The sequence below is a fragment of the Cebus imitator genome, unplaced genomic scaffold (genome assembly GCF_001604975.1).
Source record: "Cebus imitator isolate Cc_AM_T3 unplaced genomic scaffold, Cebus_imitator-1.0 Scaffold402, whole genome shotgun sequence".
NCBI classification, from domain to species: Eukaryota; Metazoa; Chordata; class Mammalia; order Primates; family Cebidae; genus Cebus; species Cebus imitator.
This window is the reverse complement of record NW_016107717.1, coordinates 459085-480385: the sequence shown is the minus strand read 5'-3', so window position 1 is coordinate 480385 and position 21301 is coordinate 459085. Positions and strand designations below refer to the sequence as shown.

The window sequence follows — 21301 nt, the reverse complement described above, 5'->3', positions numbered from 1 at the left end:
GGCAAGGGATAAAAGACTGCACACTGATACAGTGTACACTGCTTGGGTGATGGGTGCACCAAAGTCTCAGAAGTCACAGCTAAGAAACTTATCCATGTAACCAAACACCACCTGTTCCCCCCAACACTATTGAAAAGTTTTAAAAAGCATGTTTCAGGCTGGATCATAGGCTTTGGGTAAGCTGTACTACTTTTGCTTACCCTTGCATAGAGGGTGTCTCAGAGCCCCTCCTCCTTAACAAGGCCTCAACTCCCAATTTAGTCTCTTCTGTTATGACACTCTTAAAATCACTGTGTGGCTTTTTAATCTCTTAGAAGTTATTTTCTACTTGTTTTCTTGCCCAGTGGCCCTGAGAGTGTAAGTTTAGTCACTAACAAATATCTTAAAAGACATTACAAGCAGAAAATCAGGCTCACTTTTTCTGATTTCCATTTCTCCAGGATCCTGATCCCTCAAGTCTTGGTTGCCCTGAAAACCTGAACTCTAATTTTTGTCTTCCCAGTAGTGAGACCAAAGCAAGCTCTAGGCTGCTGCTATCTGCTCTGTCTCTATGTCTTCCACTGATAATTTGGCAATTTCCCTGAAAGGAGAAAGACTGAGTTATATACGAGACCCACTTCAATGCATTTTTCTTCTTTTTGGGATTCGACTCCTCATGTCCTTGTTGCCTTAGCCAATTTGATGTCATCAAATAAATAATTTTTAAAGTATTTTATTCATTTTTTTATAGTTGAATGAGTCTTGCCAATGCCCAATTCTAATAAAGTTAGAGAACATTCTATGGTATGTCCCTGCCCAACAATTCTTATCAAGAAGTCAAGATTTTTCTCTATAAGGAGATAATTTTTTAAGGTCTTTTAGCCAAATAGATTCAGTTCCTATTGAGAGACTTGGGCCTCACAAATGCCACTGCTGAGTAAACCTTGCTGTCAGGACCTCTGCTGACATACACCAGAAAGGTTATTATTGGTGATTCGAGTATGTACCAAGTTGGAGATATTTTCTTACAGTGTTATATACCCACCTCTGCTACTGTTGCTTTTGATGAGCATAGCTCAAAACACCCATATTCACTAACAAATGGATTACAGTAGTCCACCCATTGCTGCCAGGAAGGTTAGAATGACCCAATTAGCTTTCATCTGGAAAGCACAGCGGTGTCTCCAGATAACCTGACCATCTTGGAAATGTATGACTAAAATCTACAGCCCCTTTCTGTCACTGTATCAAAAATCCTTTAGAATTTTTCCTGAAACTAACAGCCATGAAGTGCAGTCTTGCAGTCTATGATTTACAAATTTGTTTTCTGACAGGCCCAACAAAATGTCTCATCCCACCCAGAAACCTCTCTTTCCCTAGTTTTTCACTTGTGGTAATTATAGCTAAATCTGGATGCCTTCTTTGGTTTATGCTGGATGCCTGGAAATATCAGGTCCTTACCTGAGGAACCGGGCAATATGTTATCAACACATGCAATGCTCTTGCCTTGGTAGCCCCAAGCTACCACTAACATCACAAATTTCTGATTTCTCATGTACCAAGAACTAGAAATACAGTTTAGAGATAAAAGGATTGCAGGACTCTAAAACTGAATCAGATACTACAGAGCCAATGAAACCCAGCTATGTATGCTAGCAGAGCATGTAATTTGGATCCTTACATGTTTAATTTGTTATACATATACGTGTATATATACATCTGCATTTATCTCCATTTTCTGGTATATATACCCCTTTTGGATCTCAACCTGATTCACTCCGTAGACTTTCATGTTCTCATTCACACTTGAACAGCTTCTGTTTGTTTGTTTGTTGGTCTTTTGCTAACACATTGCTCATATTCCTCCTTCCCCAATCTATAACATTGGTTATCTTTTGCATACTTGCTCATATTTTCTTTTATTGTCAATTCGGTAAGTCCTAGGCTTCACTATTACCAGGTGTTCGACATATACAGCATTATGTTCTATTTCTTTAATTTATTCCTCTCTGCTTCTTATTTGATTACTAGGAAGATCAACTTTGCAGTACCTTTTAAAAAACATTTATAAAATTCTTTCCAGTCTGTCTAATCATTCTGTTTCCAACACAAAATATTACTCTCTATTATGGTAACTTATTTTAAAATAAATTTTTATAGAATGCTATCTAATACTTTTTGGAAATGTATACTAATTATGTTCAATAATTACTTTTTATCCATATGTTTATAAAATGAATGTAATCACTCTTATTGCTTGGTCAATAGGGTTTCCCTTTATAATAAGACATTGTAAGGGGATTGTCTTTCTTTTTTTTTTTTTTTTTTTTTTTGAGACGGAGTTTCGCTCTTGTTACCCTGGCTGGAGCGCAATGGCGCGATCCCGGCTCACCGCAACCTCCGCCTCCTGGGTTCAGGCAATTCTCCTGCCTCAGCCTCCTGAGTAGCTGGGATTACAGGCACGCACCACCATGCCCAGCTGATTTTTTGTATTTTTAGTAGAGACGGGGTTTCACCATGTTGACCAGGATGGTCTCGATCTCTTGACCTCGTGATCCACCCACCTCGGCCTCCCACAGTGCTGGGATTACAGGCTTGAGCCACCGCGCCCGGCCGTAAGGGGATTGTCTTTCTAAAGTGTTCAGCAGTTGTACTTGGGGTTAAGGTATCCACCCCTTACCCTGGTGAGAGCAGGCAAGCCCCACCTCCTGAATTTCCCAGGATTCCCTCAGGAGCTCACAACATATAAGAAGCCCGCCAATTTTCCAGAACAGTCATCACTATAAAGCAGGTTTCACAGGCCAGCCACCTTTTTGATATTTTGATAGTTCCCCGCCTGGGGCTCTTCAAGACTTAAAATGAATCTTAGTCTATGCCAGCAATTTATTTGCATCTAAATTATAGATTCAGTCTAGAACATCCTGGGCATTTGCCAGTCTGCTTTAATCCCTCTTACTTGTCTATATTGAAACATTTTGACAGGCTCTACCAAGAGCCATTCTCAGTGCAAAGCAGTTAATTCACTGATTAAATTTACTCTCTTTCTTTTTTCTCCAAACTTACTTTTGCAAGCTTCCTTCAGGCCTCTTTGTTTTTTTTTCTTACCATGTGTGGTCTTCATTTCACTTACCCAGGTGAGTGACAGCGTCCTTGTCCCAAGGCCAGGTGGCAGCACCTGCAAGCTCTTCCCGCACTGAGCTGGCAAAGTAGATGTTGAGGAAGTGAGTACTGTTCAGCTGCAGGGCCTCCTTCAGCTCCTTCACACTCATGTATGCCCTAGAGAGCATGCAGAACGAGAAAACGTCACAGCAAGGAATTGGTACTGAGGGAACAGCAGAGCCAGACCGAATCAGACTCTAATGGCACTTTTAGCCAGCATTACCTTTCGGTAGAACATGAGGCAGAGACCAGCCCATTATGAAGCCCAGAAGAAAAGGCACTGATACACATTTGGAATATTTATCCCAAATAAATAGTATACTGACTTTTTAAAACACTATATAATGCTTGTATGAATATTCCATATTTGGCTTCATACTCAATTCCCCACCCTACACCCAGATTACTTCTTCAAGATAAATCTCATGATACTACAAATTTGTCGCCTTGAGAATTATCCTCAGGCCACAATGAAGACGGCCTTTCAGCTCTGTTTCTTGTTCTTTCTGTCACACTGCATGATCCTTGAAGTCCAATTCAATCTCTTTTTCAGCATATGCCTACTTCAATCATTATTTTTCAAAAGAAAAAGGGATAGAGGATAGAAAACATAAAGTAAAAGGATAAAGTGAGATGAGTTATAAGCAGGTAAGTACCTTATAAAGCTACTGCAAAGAATGGCAATTGTATAGACATCTCTCTTTCTAGTCCCTTAATCCATAAAAACTCTACCCTACTCCTACTACCTTATGATACTTACCAAGTATCTTTATTGGTGACCTTGAAAGCACTATGCAATATTATGTTTGCATTGATGCACAAAATTAAAGGTCTATTAAAAACACATGTCTTGTGGCTTATAAAAAGGGAAACAAACATTTGGTCTCTTTATAAATTCATGTATAGTCAAAGACTTTTAGCTTCTCAGCATCAGTGAAACTTAAAACTTTACCATAAGCAAACGGAGCCCTACTATTCTCACTGAAGTGTTATTTTAAGGAGTAACTCAACCAGAGCTCAATGGCCCCTTAGACTTACTAGATGCTCACCACAGTGGCCATAGTCTGCCATTCCAGAGATAGGAATGTTCCTATCAAGCGTCAGCTGGGCAGACAGCCTGACAACATAGGTTGGAAATTTCCTTTACAGATTATGCTTTGTTGCTGCTATTCTGGTAGACAAGTGGCAGACACTGAAATCTACCATCCCAGAAGCTCATGTTAAGACAGCATGACCCTTCCCGTCTAGCTTGTTCTGCCTCCCAATTGTTGATGCCATCTATTTCATCCAAGTGTAGGATGTGCTGGCAAGGACCACCTGAGAAAGAGCTACCCCAAAGATGGTTTATTTTTTGGAACAGTACCAAAAACAGGAATAAACAGAAAGGAAAAAAAAAAAACGATCTTGCTTAAGAATCAAAGATGCTTAGGAGAAAAGAACTTTTAAAATACTATTTTTTACTGACTCAAAATACCTTGGAAAACTAGCTCTCAACCACAAGAAATCAACCAAATTCCACGAGGTGACATCATATCTGATCAGAGGGATAGTTCTGCTGCTTTCCTGAAGACACAATGTTTTTGAGTTGTTGCCTGGTTTTCCTGAGAAATTAGTCACATTATCTTTAATTTTCTCCTTTATTAGAAATAACTATCATTTCCTTTATTGATAAATTGATGATTTGTGAGTGATGATAACATCAAGTGAGTCTTCAACATGGAGATGTTTCAATAGGCCAGAAGAAAGAGAGAGAATGGAAGAGAAAAGAGAATAAACGAAATGAAAAGAAAAAGAAAGAGAAGAAAAGAAAAGAAGGGGGACGAGAGAATCAGAGACTGAGCATAGGCTTAGCTCAGGGTACCAAGGAAGAAAAGCCATACCCTTTCTGTGTTCCTATTCTTGGGTTCCAATTACAATTGGGAGTTGGTAACTTGGCAGCTTTTTCTCTCATCTCCTCAGGCACTTCTCCAACCTCCCTGCTCCCAGCATGGCCAACTTGGGCTATCTGTGTGTTACTGGCTTCTTTGCCTGCCATCTACCGGTCTTGAACACCATGCTCCCTTCCTCCCTCAACCCAGCAGTTCCACTAATTTCTCTTGAGCACCCTCCAAGGGGCCTCCTCCTCTACCACCAACCTCATTAGCTGGTTCTCCTTATCTCCATTTTATTCCTTGCCCAATCCTCTCTCCAGCCATAAATTACCCTTCCAGATGAGAGTATTTATGTCATGCTGGTGGCAAACCATGTGTGGTTGCTCAGACTCCTGTACTTCCCAGAAATACAGATATATGTTGTCAAGTATAAGGTAGAGAATAAATTTAAAAAGCTAGAAAGAGTCATTAATTTAATTGATAGAGGAAACTCTTATTTTGCTGGAAACAAAGACTACTATCCAGATTTTTTTCTAAACCAATGAGAATAAACATGTAGAGGTCGGTATGTCTGCTTTGCATGCGGAATGCTCTGTCTACTGCAACACAGGTAACCACTTCAAAAGTTAATCAGAGCTAATGAAGGTACATGTCTTAGCTTCTCAACAAAAATGACCAGAACCTTGTTCATCAGCTTAGGATGGGAAAATTGATATTATTTTCAAATTCAGAGCTTAGCACCTTGCTTCATACTAACAGACTTGCCATTCAAATTAGCTCAATATTCAAGGGAAGGTAAAATCCCATACATAAATGCAGTAAAATGCATAAGGAGCATGCCTTGACCAGAACTTTGTATTAAAAGGGATGAACTGCATTAATCTGCTTAATTTCTGCCAGGATCTACCTTTTCTCATACTCTCTATGCTATAGATAAGGATACTCACCTACATGTCTCCCTAAAGGACTCAGAGTGATCAAAGTTATGTCATGGTTTTTACAAAAATTGTCTCAGAAACAGGTTGTCCTCGAGGCTGACATATCAAGCTGTTCTGCCCCATTGCTCTTTTCTCAGTGCCCCCGCAAAGAATGCACAACTGTTTGACCATTCTATAACTGTCATCTATAATGGCAATTAGCCATTACTGAGTTTCCAGTCCACCATGTTTCATTGCCTACCAGCCTTAGTGCATTCTCTCTGGTTTCTGTCATGCCCCTGACAGCTGGTTCTCCAGTCACATCCCAGTATCTAAATTACACACAAACGTTAACTACTGCTTAGTTCCCAACTAAGTGAAGTAAAAGGGTAGGAAAAGTGATTCTCTGTGCTGTAGTTTATTAATCAGTTAAATAACCTCATTGTAGACTGATAGAAATTATTCAAGAAGGAAGCCAGAAATAAGAAAAAGGTCCTGAGCTGTCTGCTGTCTGAAGGAAGCTGAGTCAGTATCAAAAATTGGCATGCAGAAAACAAGACATAAAGGATGAATGTGCACCTTGAGCCTGGGACCCACAGTTAGAGCAAACCCACTGCAGAGGAGGAGCCTGACCACACTCCACAGTTGATCAGGCAGCCACCTGGAGAATGAAAACAGATACCACAAGGACCTTCAGACAATTCCCCTCACAGAAGCAATGGGTGCCACATGGACATTTGGGTTTGGTTAAACCTAAAGCTTCCTGTCATTACTGTAAAATATGGTTCTCTATCCAAAATATGCAGAAGGGTCCCCTGCCACCCCATCCCCTATCCACTCTCCCACTATGTCTCTTCCTTCTAGTGAATATCACATTTTACCTGTTCCCCCAACCTGTTCACTGGGCCCACACCTTGGGACTTGTGGGCCCCCAGAAACACCAACTAGTATTCTCTAGCCTGCTCATTGCAAACTCAAACACATAGTTTTTTCTGTTCCTGTGAAATTCCTTTTGCTCTTAGGTGCATGGCACTCTACTCATTCCCATACAGTACCCACTTCCTTTCCTTTTTCTGTTTTCTGGTTACTCCATAAAGGCCTCCAGCACCTGGCTCCTGGGCTCTCCCCTTATTTCACCTCCTATCATTGCCTGAGGAACATCAACATTTGTGTGAAGCATCCACCGAAAACTCAGTTTTATTCTTCATTTCCCTATTTCTAATGATCTTCACTCACTTCTCTTTGCCCATCCATTCTCATTGTCACCCTTATTCAGATTGATTTTTTTTTTTTTTCATTTCTGATCTCATGAAGATTTTCAGTTCCACCTGTCTGTACTTTTAATTGTTTCTGGCCATCTCCTCTGAGAGGTAATCTGAAATTTTCAGTATTCTTCTTTTGTTCCCCTCACCTCAATTTCTTATTTTTATGACTCTTAGTAGGTGCTCATACCTCCTTCTTTGATGATAAAATCAAGCCCTTTCATCATGAACTCTATCACTTGCGCTCTCTCTCTCTCTCTCTCTCTCTCTCACACACACACACACACACACACACGCGCGCGCCGCGCACAGTTATTTACTTCCTTACCTATTTTTATTCTCTTTCCCCTGATCCCATAAGAGGAGGTTTTCTGAGAAAATCAAAGCTAACATCCTCTCCTTTTTCCTCTTCCTTTCCAATTCAAACTTCTTAGAGGAATAATTTTTTCATCTCCCGTTCACTTTTTTTTCCAATGTACCTTCTAATCCCATTATAATTTGGCTTTCATCTGTACCACTTTATCAAAATTGCCTTCATTAAAGTTGTCATTGGCCACTTAAGTTTCTCTGCCCACAGAATTAAAAAAAAAAAGAAAAAAAAGAAAAAAAAAAGTCATTCTCTTATTGGACCCTTTTGTTGCATTTTTATATTATTAGTTACTTTCTCCCTCCCAAAACTCTCTACTTCCTTTGCTTTCATTGCAATGCTCTTTCCTGGTTATCCTCCTGCTTTACAGACCAATGATTCTCAGTCTCCACTGTGAGTTCCTCTTTTCCTTTCTAATTTTTAGAAGTTATTTCCCAGGGTTCTGCCTGTGTCCTTTTCTCACTTTCACCTTTGAGAACTCTTCTATTCTTAAACTTCAAAGCACTGTCACTATTCTGATAGCTCCCCAACATAAATGTAACTAGTCCTACCTCTCCTCTAAGATTAGATTCTTGGTCTTTTCCTAGCAATTCAACACTTCTACCTGTTTTGTGCACAGAAACCTTAAAGTCAGCATGCCAATGTAATTGGTGGTTCTATTTGAGTACAAAAGAAACTCAGACAAAGTGAATTTCAATGTATCTGAAATAGTGGTCCAGCTGGTGAATCTGTTGACATTTTTACATGAGTAGATTTGTAAAAAGGGTTGAGTTTTGGTTAAATACAGCGAAAGTATATGCCTGTGTCCATGGAAAGATTTAAAAATCAAGGACAAGAGAAGAAACACATTGGCATTTTGTCTTCTACCTAATTTAACAAACTGGATTTTGAGCTTTTTAGGAAGAAACTTTACTTCGTTAAAAAAAAATTGTATTTTTTTTTTACAAATAAGCAGTTCTGCTTTAAGTCCTAATAACAAAATGAGGCAGTGATGAGGATAAGGGCCGCTTTCTCCATTTCTGGCAAGAAGTAAGGGACGTCAGCACCATTCTGGCCCTTGAGTTTTACAGCCTTGGATTGCATCAGATGCCAACTCTTTAAGGCCAGCTTTTCCTCAGAGAAATAGGACAGAGTATCCTCTGGAAATGCTGAAGGTCAGCAGACAAGGTAAATACCATTGCCAGTGTTCAATGTTAAATAGCAGGAGAGCCACAGAACTGGTGGGCATGAATTGTAAAGGCACACTCTTCTGGAGACTCCCAAAAAGGGGCATTGTATGAGGATAAATTTTTATACTTACACATTGAGCTATGTGATTTGATTGTTAATGGTAGTATGAGCTCATTCATGCCCATAGCATTATGTGGACTGGGGATATTCAGTTTATCTCTAAGGCAATGCTCGCAATTTTCCCCACACCCATTTCTCCTCCCTTGTCCCTCTTTGAATTGGTGCCACTCCTAATACTCTTTCTATAACACAAGTAGAAAACCCAGAATTCCTCCCTCATTCCTTCCTCTTCTTGTCTCTACTCCCTCAGTACAATCAACCAACTGCTAATGACCACAGAAAGAAGAGACATAGTGGGATTACTGTTTCCCTTCTGAAGGCCACACCAGAGACCAGACATTATCATCACCAGGACATCATCAACCAGCAATATATTTGTTTCCTGAAATTCAAATATGGAAAACCTGACAAGACATTATACACAAAACATTAACTCATGTTTGCTGATTCATGTGGAAATGAATACTACTAGAAGTAAAATGGAATTTTTCGCTAGGAATATTTGTGTTTTAGGAACTTGAGATTGAAATAAAAGAAATAATTGGAGATTGAAAGGACTCAAAGTCTAGTGTCATAACATTTTAAGGTAGCAGAATAATGCCCTCATGGATGTCCATGTTCTATAGTCCTTGGGAGCTGGGGATATGTTATCCTACATGGCAAAAAGGACTGCGTAGATTTGACTTAAAGTACAAACCTTGAGATGAGAAGATTATTATGGATTACCCATACTAATTATACAACTTCTTAAAAGCAAAGAACTTTTCCTACCTGTCATTAGAGAAAGAGATGTAGTGATGGAAACAGTATCAGAGAGAGCTATAATGCAGGTTTCGAAGAAGGGGGAAGGGGCCCAAAGCCATGGGATTCAGGCAGCCTTCAGAAATTGGAAAAAACAAGCAGTAGACTGTCCTCTAGACCTTCCACAAAACAATGCAGCCCTGTCCACATCTTGATCTTAGTCTAGTGAGACTTATGTTAAACTTCTGACCTACAGAAATACAATACATTCATGTTATCTTAAGTCACTGTGTTTGCAATAACTTGTTACAGCAATAATAGAAAGCTAATACATCTCTTTTCACTTCAAAGCAACAGCATTGGAAAATAAAAGAGCATAAAGAGAGTGAATATTTGGCTTTAAAAGATGGTATCAAAAAACATTTGTTTTAAAAAACTCTGAGGCCAGAATTACGGACTCAAGAGGAAACAAAGAGTATATTCCACCACTCCAGTTTTTGGCAATATTTTACCCACCATATCAAGAGAATCATATAGTAAAATTTATTTAGAAGGGTGGGATAAAAATAGATAACTCATCAAGTGCAGATACTTAAAAGACAAAATATGCAGCACAAAAAAGAAAAGCGTAATGGAAGAGGTTCCCAGGATAACCTGAGAGAAAACGGTCCGGGGGAGCCCAGTGTGTCAGAGTCCTCATGAGCACAGGCTTTCAGGAAAAAAGAACTGGTCTCTAAGCTCACCTCCTCCACCCAATGGCTATGGGGCATTGTCAAGACACCTACCATCAATGTATCTCAGTTTCCCTAACTGTAAGATGGGAATAATGAAAGTATCTACTTCATATAGTTATTGGCAGGTAAAAAATTAGTAACATCTTTTTAAATGTAACACTTTATAGTGTCACACATAAATGTGTGATAAATTTTATTATGAATAACAATACCTACAGCTTCAAATATCTACTTAGGCAGAAACAAAGTTCAAAAATCATAACGTAGGACTGCAAGTATTATCTCCCAGACTTGGCGGGGAGCTAATCATGGCCTATGTCTAAGGAGCAGGTATACCTTGCTTAAAAGGAGCAATGAAATGGAGGCAACACCACAGTGCAGAAAGGAGGAAAGCACACTTACATTCAAGCCCTGAAGGGAACTTTTTTGGTAACAATAAAATAGAAATGAAACTCTCCCATGCACAAACTACAGTTGGCCTGGTAAGACAAAGAGTAGTGTGAATAACTCCCAAAGGCAAGTTCCAAAATGGACACAGAAGAGGAATACAGTGATTAACCCCAACTTCAAGTGAGATGATCCCTGCCTGAAGGCTGGTTCTGCTAATAGTAACGGCACCTCCAATAAATACTTTTCTTGATCTCAAACATTTCTAGAAACAACAGAGATATAATAGTTTGATTTTAATTCTCACCAATAAGAAATAACTCATTGGTGACATGGAGTGAATAAATTTCCTCATTGATAGAAACCTCAATATTTTTAGTGTTTGCAACAGCCAAGGCTGATAACACTGAAATCTCAAGCTTTAGTAAAATAGATTTCCAAAACGGAAATGATTTCATGCCTAGGACTCTAGAGGGGACAATGTCCCTCTGGAGGTGAAAGGATAGAAACCTTAAAAATCAATTTAATCCTACATAGTCCCAATAAAAGAGGAAGAAGATATAAAGCATCAGAAAGAACCATGTATTAAAAGAGAACTCTCTGGGAATCTAAAATTTTAAGAGAACATATGTAGATTTTGGAAGGAGGAATAGCGTAAAATGGTTTACAAAATAGTGTAAAAAAATAAAGCCTTGAACCAACATAAACATGAAGAAATGCAAAGAATGACAAATTTTAAAATTTATTTGTTTCAAAGAATTGAGCAAAATAGACTATAATGATACAGAAGGGAACAGAAAAACAACCTGAACTCTTAGAAATCTGCCTTGCTACCAAGATGAATAATTATTAACGTGGAAATCCAATCAATAATTCACTTATGTGGCACCATTTATTTACTACTAATATGATCACAATTAATTCAGTCCCAGCTGTATGCCAGATGCTTTGTATATATTTTCTCATGTAAATCTCACAATAACTTTATGAAGTTAGCATAATTATTTCATTATAGATAAGAAACTAAGGCTTTCAGAGGTAAAGTATCTTCCCCCAGATCATATAGATTGTAAGTTTTGGAGGAAGGATTTAAACCTGAATTCCTCTAATTCCAAAGCATGCAATCTTTCTTCTAGTCTTAAATTGGTTTCCCTTATTATCTGCAAGTCATTGTGCTAGACCCTGGCAATGAAAAGATACAGAAGACACGGCTCTTGTTTTCAAGGAGCTCAGTCAATGAACAAGACAATCATGTGAACAAATAATTAAAATACAAGGTGACAGGCACCATAATAGAAGTGTATACAAAATTACATGCAAGAATGGAGGACAAAGTGAAAAAATATGTTTAGAGAATCAATTAATAAGGCACGGTAGAAGTTTGTGGTAGATGTTGTGCATTAGTCTGGACGTATTTATTCGACGTTCATTCTAGTCTGTCTTACTGTTCTGGAGGGCAGAAAGCTAAATTTTACATTTCTCCAACTCTGTTGCACCTGGGGATTTGGATGAGATTTATAGTCTACCATCAGTTGTGTTCTTCATGTTAGAGTTGGAAGGTGACTGTCAGATGACCACCTTCCTTCTCACTGCCTTCACTTACTCTGCCTGCAATGGCTAATAGTGTTCCAGCATCCAGCATGAGCAATGTGGGTCTTCAGAGACAAGCTATGGGGCAAACCCTCCTTGCTGGTGTGAATCTAGCAGGCACAGCATGACTCAGGGATGGCATCAATGGTTTCTTGATCTCCAGACAGCTGCTGGGCAGCATGTCCTTGAAACTGGAAGTTCTAAAGGAAACTTCAGGATTCCCACCTCCCTTTCTGTGGCAGGCATAGCAACCCTACTTGGAGGCCAGTTCCATAATCTTATTCTGAGAGATAGTTCTAGATGTCCAACTTCAATTCTACTACTCTAGCCCTTACAAAGATTTTATAAGCAACTCAATATCTATATTTAATCCCTTTTTGGTTAAAATAGTTACAGTGGTTTCTGTTTTTTGCAACTATATCTTAACTGATTCAGAACATTATTCCAACTGTGTTTTCAATATTTGATTTTCATTCTCATGGTAGAAAGGTCAGGAAAGATATATTCAAGCAAAAGAACAACACGACAAAAGGAAATTGCATGTGCTAGCTGACTGAAGAAATAGTGCAAGAATTGTTTTTGAATGAATTAGTCTCCAGAATCATAGGAGCTATTCATAAGACTCCAAAAAGACCTGTTTTGGTGTTTATATAAAATAATTACAATCTTTGCAGATAATAGAGTGGTGCAAGGAGACTACAGACTGAAAGTTATTTCAATTCCTGATACAAGAAACAGGAGCGATTTGCAAACTATAGATAACTAAGTTCAATGTCAATTCCCAGAAATATTTTCAATGTATTATTAAATAAACAAATTTTTACTATCTATACAAGAAAGAGGTGATAACTGGAACAATCATGGACTCACCAGGGAAAAAGAATCATGCAAAACTAATCACATTTCATTGGTGTTGTTTTGATTATTTTGTTGAATTTTCTAGAGTAAGACACTTTTCTTGGAGAGTGTATCCTTGATTTAACAGGACGCTGGATAAATCTCTCATGATATCTTTATAAAAAGGGTGGAAATGTATATAATTATAGATTTATAACAACTAACCCTAAATCCTGGGACTTCCCCCAACAAAGCTCATATATACCTTGGCCCAGATCTCTGTATTTCCCCTTATTTCATTCAGCAATTTAAACGATGTTTTGCAAGAATTCACAGAATGTCAGTTTGTCAAATTTGCAAATGACATGATTGTCAAATTGGCCTCCAAAAGCTATAATTATGGGACTAAACTCAGAAGGTAAAATCTAAAATTTCTGATGTAAAATCTACACTTAAGTACACACACACATAAGTAATTACTAAAATTCAGCATTAAAAACTCTGGGTTTAACACCAATTAACAAGAGGAAAATGCCTAAGGATTTCAGCTGCCAATAGTGTTCCACGGCTTCCTGGGGGAAAATGTATAGACTCTTAGGCTACAATCCTAGGCACAAACACTGCCATGAACAGATCTGTCCTGGATCACTGCTATCCTTCTTTAAGGACATTAGAACTTTGGGAGACATACCCAGAACAGGTAGACTAAAAACGAAGAAAATCTGGCAGTCATGCCATGTGAAGAATAGTAAAAGAAATGGTGCCTATTAAGTCTAGATGACAGGGACCAGGGCAGCCTCAAAATTATTTAAATATTTGGAATCTGATTTCATGTAAAACCCTTACTTTGCACAGCTCCAGAGGAAAAAATTGGGGCCAATGAGCAAAATTATACAGAGCCATATATTGCCTCAGTATATAGGAAGTCTTACTAAATTATAGTTGTTAAGAAATGACATCCCTAACACCAGAAATATTTAACCAGCAGCTAATGAGTTATCTGGCAGTTATATTAGAGAGATAAATTCTTACATTAAGCAGAATGCTAAATTGACGTATCCTTCACAATTCTGAATTATCACAATCTTGAAGATTAAACACATTCTCATTATTTCAATGATTGCCTTAATACAAATGATTTCTGTATCTGTATCGCCTCTTTTTAATTTTCTTATACTTTTTGAATGCACCTACTGGGATTCTATTTATAAATATCTCTTAAATACAACCATAGCCTTCTAGTAAGTTTCTCTGTTCCTTGTTTTGCACCCCTTGAATACAAGCTCCACGCTTTCTCAAGATTGACCTTTCTAAAAGGCAGATCTAATCATGTTCCTTCTCAGCTTTAAGGAACTCTAAATGTCTTGCTATGGTTTATAAGACCTTTCAGGATCTGGCCGCTGGTAACCTCTCTAGCATCAGTCTTTCTACTTCCTTCTAATTCTCATGAATGTTTCCTCTGTCTTATCTGGGCCACTGGGCTTTGGAAGCAATAGTTTCTACCTTCCCTGCCACCCTTATCTCCGGGATAACTTCTTTTCATCCGACAGATTTTGATATAGATGTCAATTCTGGGAAGGCTTTCCTAATACCCCAAATCCTGGTCAGGTGCTCTTGTCCACGAGCTTTCGTGACACCTTTGACTTTCACTGCCAGAGCACATGGCAAAGTGCTGCTTTTTGAGGACTCCCCTATTAAGTCATAGACTGTGGGAGTAGGAATGCTGTCTGGGCTTGTTCAGAATTGTGCCCTGGGTGTCCAGCACAGGGTCTGAGGTTTAGTAGTTGCTCAGTAATTCCTCTCTGAATTAATGAGCATGTTTCCCTTACCTCTAAAGTCAAAGTGTAAAAAATGTTCAATGACTAATGTTCTTATAAGACCAGTTTATTTTCTCTATCTCAATAAAATAGAAAGTTTAGAGTTCAGGTTAGTGCACATATATTGTCAAAAATAACTGATTTGGGTGTGTGTGTGTGTGTGTGTGTGTGTGTGAGAAAGAGAGAGAGAGAGATGACAGAAAGAATGTTTTGCTTGAAAACAGGATTTGAAGAAAATCTTTAAAATGTTCTAAAGCAATTGAGAAAAGAGCTTCAAGAGAAGAGAGAAGAAACACAAAAGAATGACTAAAATACTGGATGATTTCACAAGTTTTTAATCAACTGAGACACATCGTGTCCACTCCAGTTACCAACAATAACCAGTCTTCCCAGGAAAAGCTTCCTATTTTTAACCCTAACGTAATACTTCAAGAATTACATTGCCTATTCTTACCCAAGCCCTGAGAGCTTATCATCAGAGTGTTTTTGCCAAGAATCTGCTCTGTCTGTAGTCACCATACAAAGAGTTGTCAAAGACAGAGTAGGCAGAAAGGTTGGGTTTTGGGTGTAGTTTTGTTTATTGTTGCCTACCAGTGGCAGGAGGTCCTATACACTAGTCTTTGGAGTTTGGCTGCTTCAGATATAACTAGACTCTGTGGTTTAAGGGGATTCTACAGCTGCCCAATATCAGTGAACCTAGGAGAGGGGAACAATGAGATATTATCTGCCTTGTTTTCCATTTAGAGTTCATCTCCAGCATTAATATAGTCAACTACCATTGAATAAGCACTTCATAATATGCAAGATGATGTACTAAATTGCTGGGACCTATGCTCAGGGAAGCAGCAAAGAGAGAGAAAGTTCAACACAAAAATGTATTCAGAAATCTCTTTCTGAAAAAAATATATTGTCAAAATTGAAAGAGACAATATTAATTTTGCTTTATTTTAAAAATTAAATGTTTACTTTTGATTTATACATCACGAAACAGTGAAGGAAGGGGTCTTTTCTGAGGTTCTCAAAGCCCTAAATCTGGTCCAGGAAAAGGTGTATAGAATCAAAAGTGAAAACAGGATAAACTCTAAGAAATTCTTATTTTTTATTTCTTTACTTGTATAATTTATGGGGAACCAGTATAATTTTGTTCCATGGATATACTGTGTGGTGGTGAAGTCAAAGATTTTAATGTGCCTATCACCCAAATAGTATATATTGCTCCCATTAAGTAATTTCTTATCATCCACCCACTTTCCACCCTTCCACTTTTCTGGGTCTCCACTGTCTATCATTTCACAGTCTGTGTCCATGTGCACACATTATGTTTATCTGACTGATAAGTGAGAAGGTGCTGTTCTGACTGGTGTAAAATGGCATCTCATTGTGGTTTTAATGTGCATTTTTCTGATGATAAGAAATGTTGAGCATTTTTTCATCTGCTTGTTGGTCATTTATATGTCTTCTGAAAAATACCTGTTTACTTCCTTTGCCCATGTTAATGTGATTGTTTGGGGTTTCTTTTATTGTTTGAAATTCTGGTAGAGTCTGGATATTAGTTGCCTGTCAGATGAAAAGTTTACAAATATTTTCTCTCATTCTGCAGGTAGTATGTACCATATTACAATAGATGCAGGGAAAGCATTTGATAAACTCAGCATCACTTCATGATTAAAAAGTTGAAAGCATTCCTTTTAACTACTGGCACAAAACAAGGATGCCCACTTCCACCATTCCTATTTACATACAGTACTCGAAGACCTAGCCAGAGCAATCAGGCAATAGAAAGAAATAAAATGCGGGGAGGTGGATCCAAGATGACTGAATAGGAACAGCTCTGGAGTGCAGTTCCCAGCGAGAACAACGCAGAGGATGAGAGATCCAAATGGCAGTTATTACTGCCTACAGACCAGGACATTCCCAGGCTGAAAAGCACCACAAGTTTCCAGCATGGCTGTTTCAGCTGGCACAGTGGGTCTCCGCACAGAAACTCACACAAATCTGGGCAACCATTTCAACTGGCACCTGGAATGCCTGGGAGACAGAGCCACCCATTCAACTGAAAAAAAGGGGGCTGAAACAGGGAGCCAGGTGATCTGGCTTGGCAGGTCCCACTAAAACAAAGACCAGCAATCTGAAATGCTCTGGATTGAGAATTTTGCAGCAAGCACAGCTGGACCCAGGATAGTCCAGCTCTGTGGTGGAAAAGGCATCCGCCATTACCGAGGCAGTCCACCACTACTGAGGCAGTCTACCACTACCGAGGCAGTCCACCATTACAGAGACAGTCCACCATTACTGAGGCAGACCACCACTACCGAGACAGTTCTACCTATACCTTTATAAAAAAAACTGCAAGGAAGTTCACACAGCAGTTGGGCAGAGCCCATGGCAGCTCAGCAATGCCTCTGATGGCAGACTGTGACTAGGCAACCTCCTCACTGGGCAGGGCATCTCTGAAAAAAGGCAGCACATCAGGAACTTATGAATAAAGCCCCACCTTCCCAGGACAGAGCACCTGGGAAAAAAGGCAGTTATGAGTTCCACTGCAGCAGACTTAAATGTACCTGCCCAGCAGCTATGAACAGAACAGAGCTCACAGCTCAGCACTTGAGCTCCTGTAAGGGTCAGACTGTCTCCTTAAGCAGCTCCCTGAGTTCCACATATCCAAAGAGACACCTCACAAAGGAGATCCCAGGCTGACATCTGTCGGGTATCCTTCTGGGATGAAGATAACAGAAGAAGAAACTGGCAGCAACCCTTACTGTTCTGCCACAGCCACAGGTGATCCCCAAGCAAGCAGGGTCTGGAGTGGACCTCCAGCAGTCCTGCAGCAGAGGGGCCTGACTGTTAGAAGGAAAACAAACAAACAAACAAAACAAAAAACAGAAAGAAATAACTTCTTCATCAACAAAAAGGACGTCCACTCAGAGACCCCATCTGAAAGTCACCAACTACAAAGACCACAGGTAGACAAATACACAAAGATGGGAAGAAACCAGCAAGTGCAAAAAGGATGAAAACACCCAAAACAAGAATGCCTCTCCTCCTCCAAGGGATCACAACTCCTCACCAGCAAGGGAACAAAGCTGGATGGAAAATGAGTCAGATGAACTGACAGAAACAGGCATCCGAAGGTGGGTAATAACAAGTTTCTCTGAGCTAAATGAACATGTTCTAATCCAATGCAAAGAAACTAAGAACCTTGAAAAAAGGTTTGATGAAATGCTAATTAGAATAAACAGCTTAGAGAAGAATATGAATGACTTGATGGAGCTGAAAAACACGATACGAGAACTTCATGAAGCATACACAAGTTTCAATAGCTGAATCGACCAAGCAGAAGAAAGGATATAAGATATTAAAGAACAACTCAATGAAATAAAATGAGAAGGCAAGATTAGAGAAAAAAGAGTGAAAAGAAATGAGCAAATCCTCCAAGAAATATGGGATTATGTGAAAAGACCTAATCTACGCTTGATTGGTGTACCCCAATGTGATGGAGAGAATGACTCCGAGCTGGAAAACACTCTTCAGGATATTATCAAGGAGAACTTCTCAAACCTAGAAATGCAGGCCAATATTCAAGTCCAGGAAATACAAAGAACACCACAAAGATATTCCTCAAGAAGACCAACCCTAAGACACATAATTGTCAGATTCAACAGGGCTGAAATGAAGGAAAAAATGCTAAGGGTAGCCAGAGAGAAAGATTGGGTTACCCACAAAGGGAAGCCCATCAGACTCACAGTGGATCTCTCAGCAGAAACTCTATAAGCCAAAAGGGAGTGGGGGCCAATATTCAACATCCTGAAAGAAAAGAACTTTCAACCTAGAATTTCATATCCAGACAAACTAAGCTTCATAAGCGAAGGAGAAATAAAATCCTTTATGAACAAGCAATTGCTGAGAGATTTCGTCACCACCAGGCCTGCCTTACAAGAGCTCCTAAAAGAAGCACTAAACATAGAAAGGAACAACCAGTACCAGCCACTGCAAAAATGTACCAAATGGTAAAAAGCATTGACACAATGAAGAAACTGAGTCACCTAACGGGCAAAACAACCAGCTAGCATCAAAATGGCAGGATCAAATTCACACATAACAATATTAACCTTAAATGTAAATGGGCTAAATGCCCCAATCAAAAGAAACAGACTGGCAAATTGGATAAAAAATGAAATCCCATTGGTGTGCTGTATCCGGGAAACCCACCTCACACGCAAGGACACACATAGGCTCAAAATAAAGGGATGGAGGAAAATTTACCAAGCAAATGGAAAGCAAAAAAAGCAGGAGTCACAATCCTAGTCTCTGATAAAATAGGCTTTAAACCAACAAATATCAAAAGAGACAAAGTAGGACGTTACATATGGTAAAAGGATCAATGCAACCAGAAGAGCTAATGATCCTAAATATATACGCATCCAATACAGGTGCACACAGATACATAAAGCAAGTTCTTAATGACCTACAAAGAGGGGGAGACTTTCACATTCCACTGTCAATATTAGACAGATCAACGAGACAGAACATTAGCAGGGATATCCAGGACTTGAACACAGGTCTGGACCAAGCAAACTTAACAAACATCGACAGAACTCTCCACCCCAAATCCACAGTATATACATTCTTCTGAGCACCACATCACACCTACTCTAAAATTGGCCACATAATTGGAAGCAAAGCACTCCTCAGCAAATACAAAAGAATGCAAATCATAACAAACAGTCTCTTGGACCACAGTGCGATCAAATTAGAACTAAGAATTCAGAAAACTAACTCAGAACCGCACAACTTCATGGAAACTGAACAACTGGCTCTTGAATGTTGACTGGATAAACAATGAAATGAAGGCAGAAATAAAGTTGGTCTTCAAAATCAAAGAGAATGAAGACACAATGTGCCAGAATCTCTGGGACACATTTAAAGCAGTGTCTAGAGGAAAATTTATAGCAATAAATGCCCACATGAGAAGCAAGGAAAGATCTAAAATCCACACCCTATCATCAAAATTGAATGAGCTAGAGGAACAAGATAAAAAATACTCAAAAGCTAGCAGAATACAAGAAATAACTAAGATCAGAGCAGAACGGAAGGAGATAGAGACACAAAAAACCCTTCAAAAAATCAATAAACCCGGGAGCTGGTTTTTTGAAAAGATCAACAAAATAGACCTCTAGCCAGATTAATAAAAAAGAAAAGAAAGACGAATCAAATAGATGTAATAAAAAACGATAAGGGGGATATCACCACCAATTCCTCAGAAATACAAACTACCATCAGAGATTACTACAAACAACTCTATGCATATAAACCAGTAAACCTGGAAGAAATGGATAAATTCCTGGACACTTGCATCCTCCCAAGCCTAAACCAGGAAGCAGTCCAAACCCTGAATAGACCAATAACAAGGGCTGAAGTTGAGGCAGAAATTAATAGCCTACCACCAAAAAAAGCCTCAGTCCAGATGGGTTCACAGCTGAATTCTACCAGACATACTGGTACGATTCCTTACGAAACTATTCCAAACAATCCAAAAAGAAGGAATCCTTCCCAAATCATTTTATGAGACCAACGTCATCCTGATACCAAACCCGGCAGAGACTCAAAAAGAAAAGAAAACTTCAGGCCAATATCCATGATGAACATCGATGCAAAATTCTTCAGTAAAATACTGGCAAACTGACTGCAACAGCACATCAAAAAGCTTATCCATCATAATCAAGTAGTCTTCATCCCAGGGATGCAAGGCTGGTTCAACATCTACAAATCTATAAATGTAATCCACCACATAAACAGAACCAAACACAAAAAACACATGATTATCTCTATAGATACAGAGAAGGCCTTTGACAAAATTCAACAGCCCTTTATGCTAAAAAATCTCAATAAACTAGGTTTCAACAAAACATATCTCAAAATAATAAGTTATTTACAACAAACAGCCAATATCATACTGAATAGGCAAAAACTGGAAGCACTCCCTTAGAAGTTTGGCACTGGACAAGGATGTCCCCTCTCACCACTCCTATTCAATATAGTATTGAAAGTTCTAGCCAGAGCAATCGGGCAAGAAAAAGAAATAAAGGGTATTCAGTTAGGAAAGAAGGAAGTCAAATTGTCTTTATTTGCAGATGACATGATTGCATATTTAAAAGACCCTATCTTCTCAGCCCAGAATCTCCTTAAACTGATAAGCAACTTCAGAAAAGTCTCAGGATACAAAATCAATGTGCAGAAATCACAAGCATTCCTATACACCAATAACAGACTTAAAGAGAGCCAAATCAAGAACGAACTGCCATTCACAATTGCTGCAAAGAGAATAAAATACCTAGGAATACAACTAACAA

At 38.9% G+C, this 21301-nt stretch overlaps 1 protein-coding gene across 2 annotated transcripts in view; it reads right to left on the bottom strand.

The window, feature by feature from the left end:
- The window catches only part of PAPPA2 (pappalysin 2), a 288728-nt gene that overhangs the window by 174533 nt on the left and 92894 nt on the right, over positions 1-21301 (bottom strand). For both annotated transcript variants that reach the window (XM_017508836.2, XM_037731478.1), the window contains one exon: positions 3110-3255. In XM_017508836.2, coding sequence (XP_017364325.1) covers positions 3110-3255 — 146 coding nt within the window. The remainder of the gene's footprint in view (positions 1-3109; positions 3256-21301) is intronic.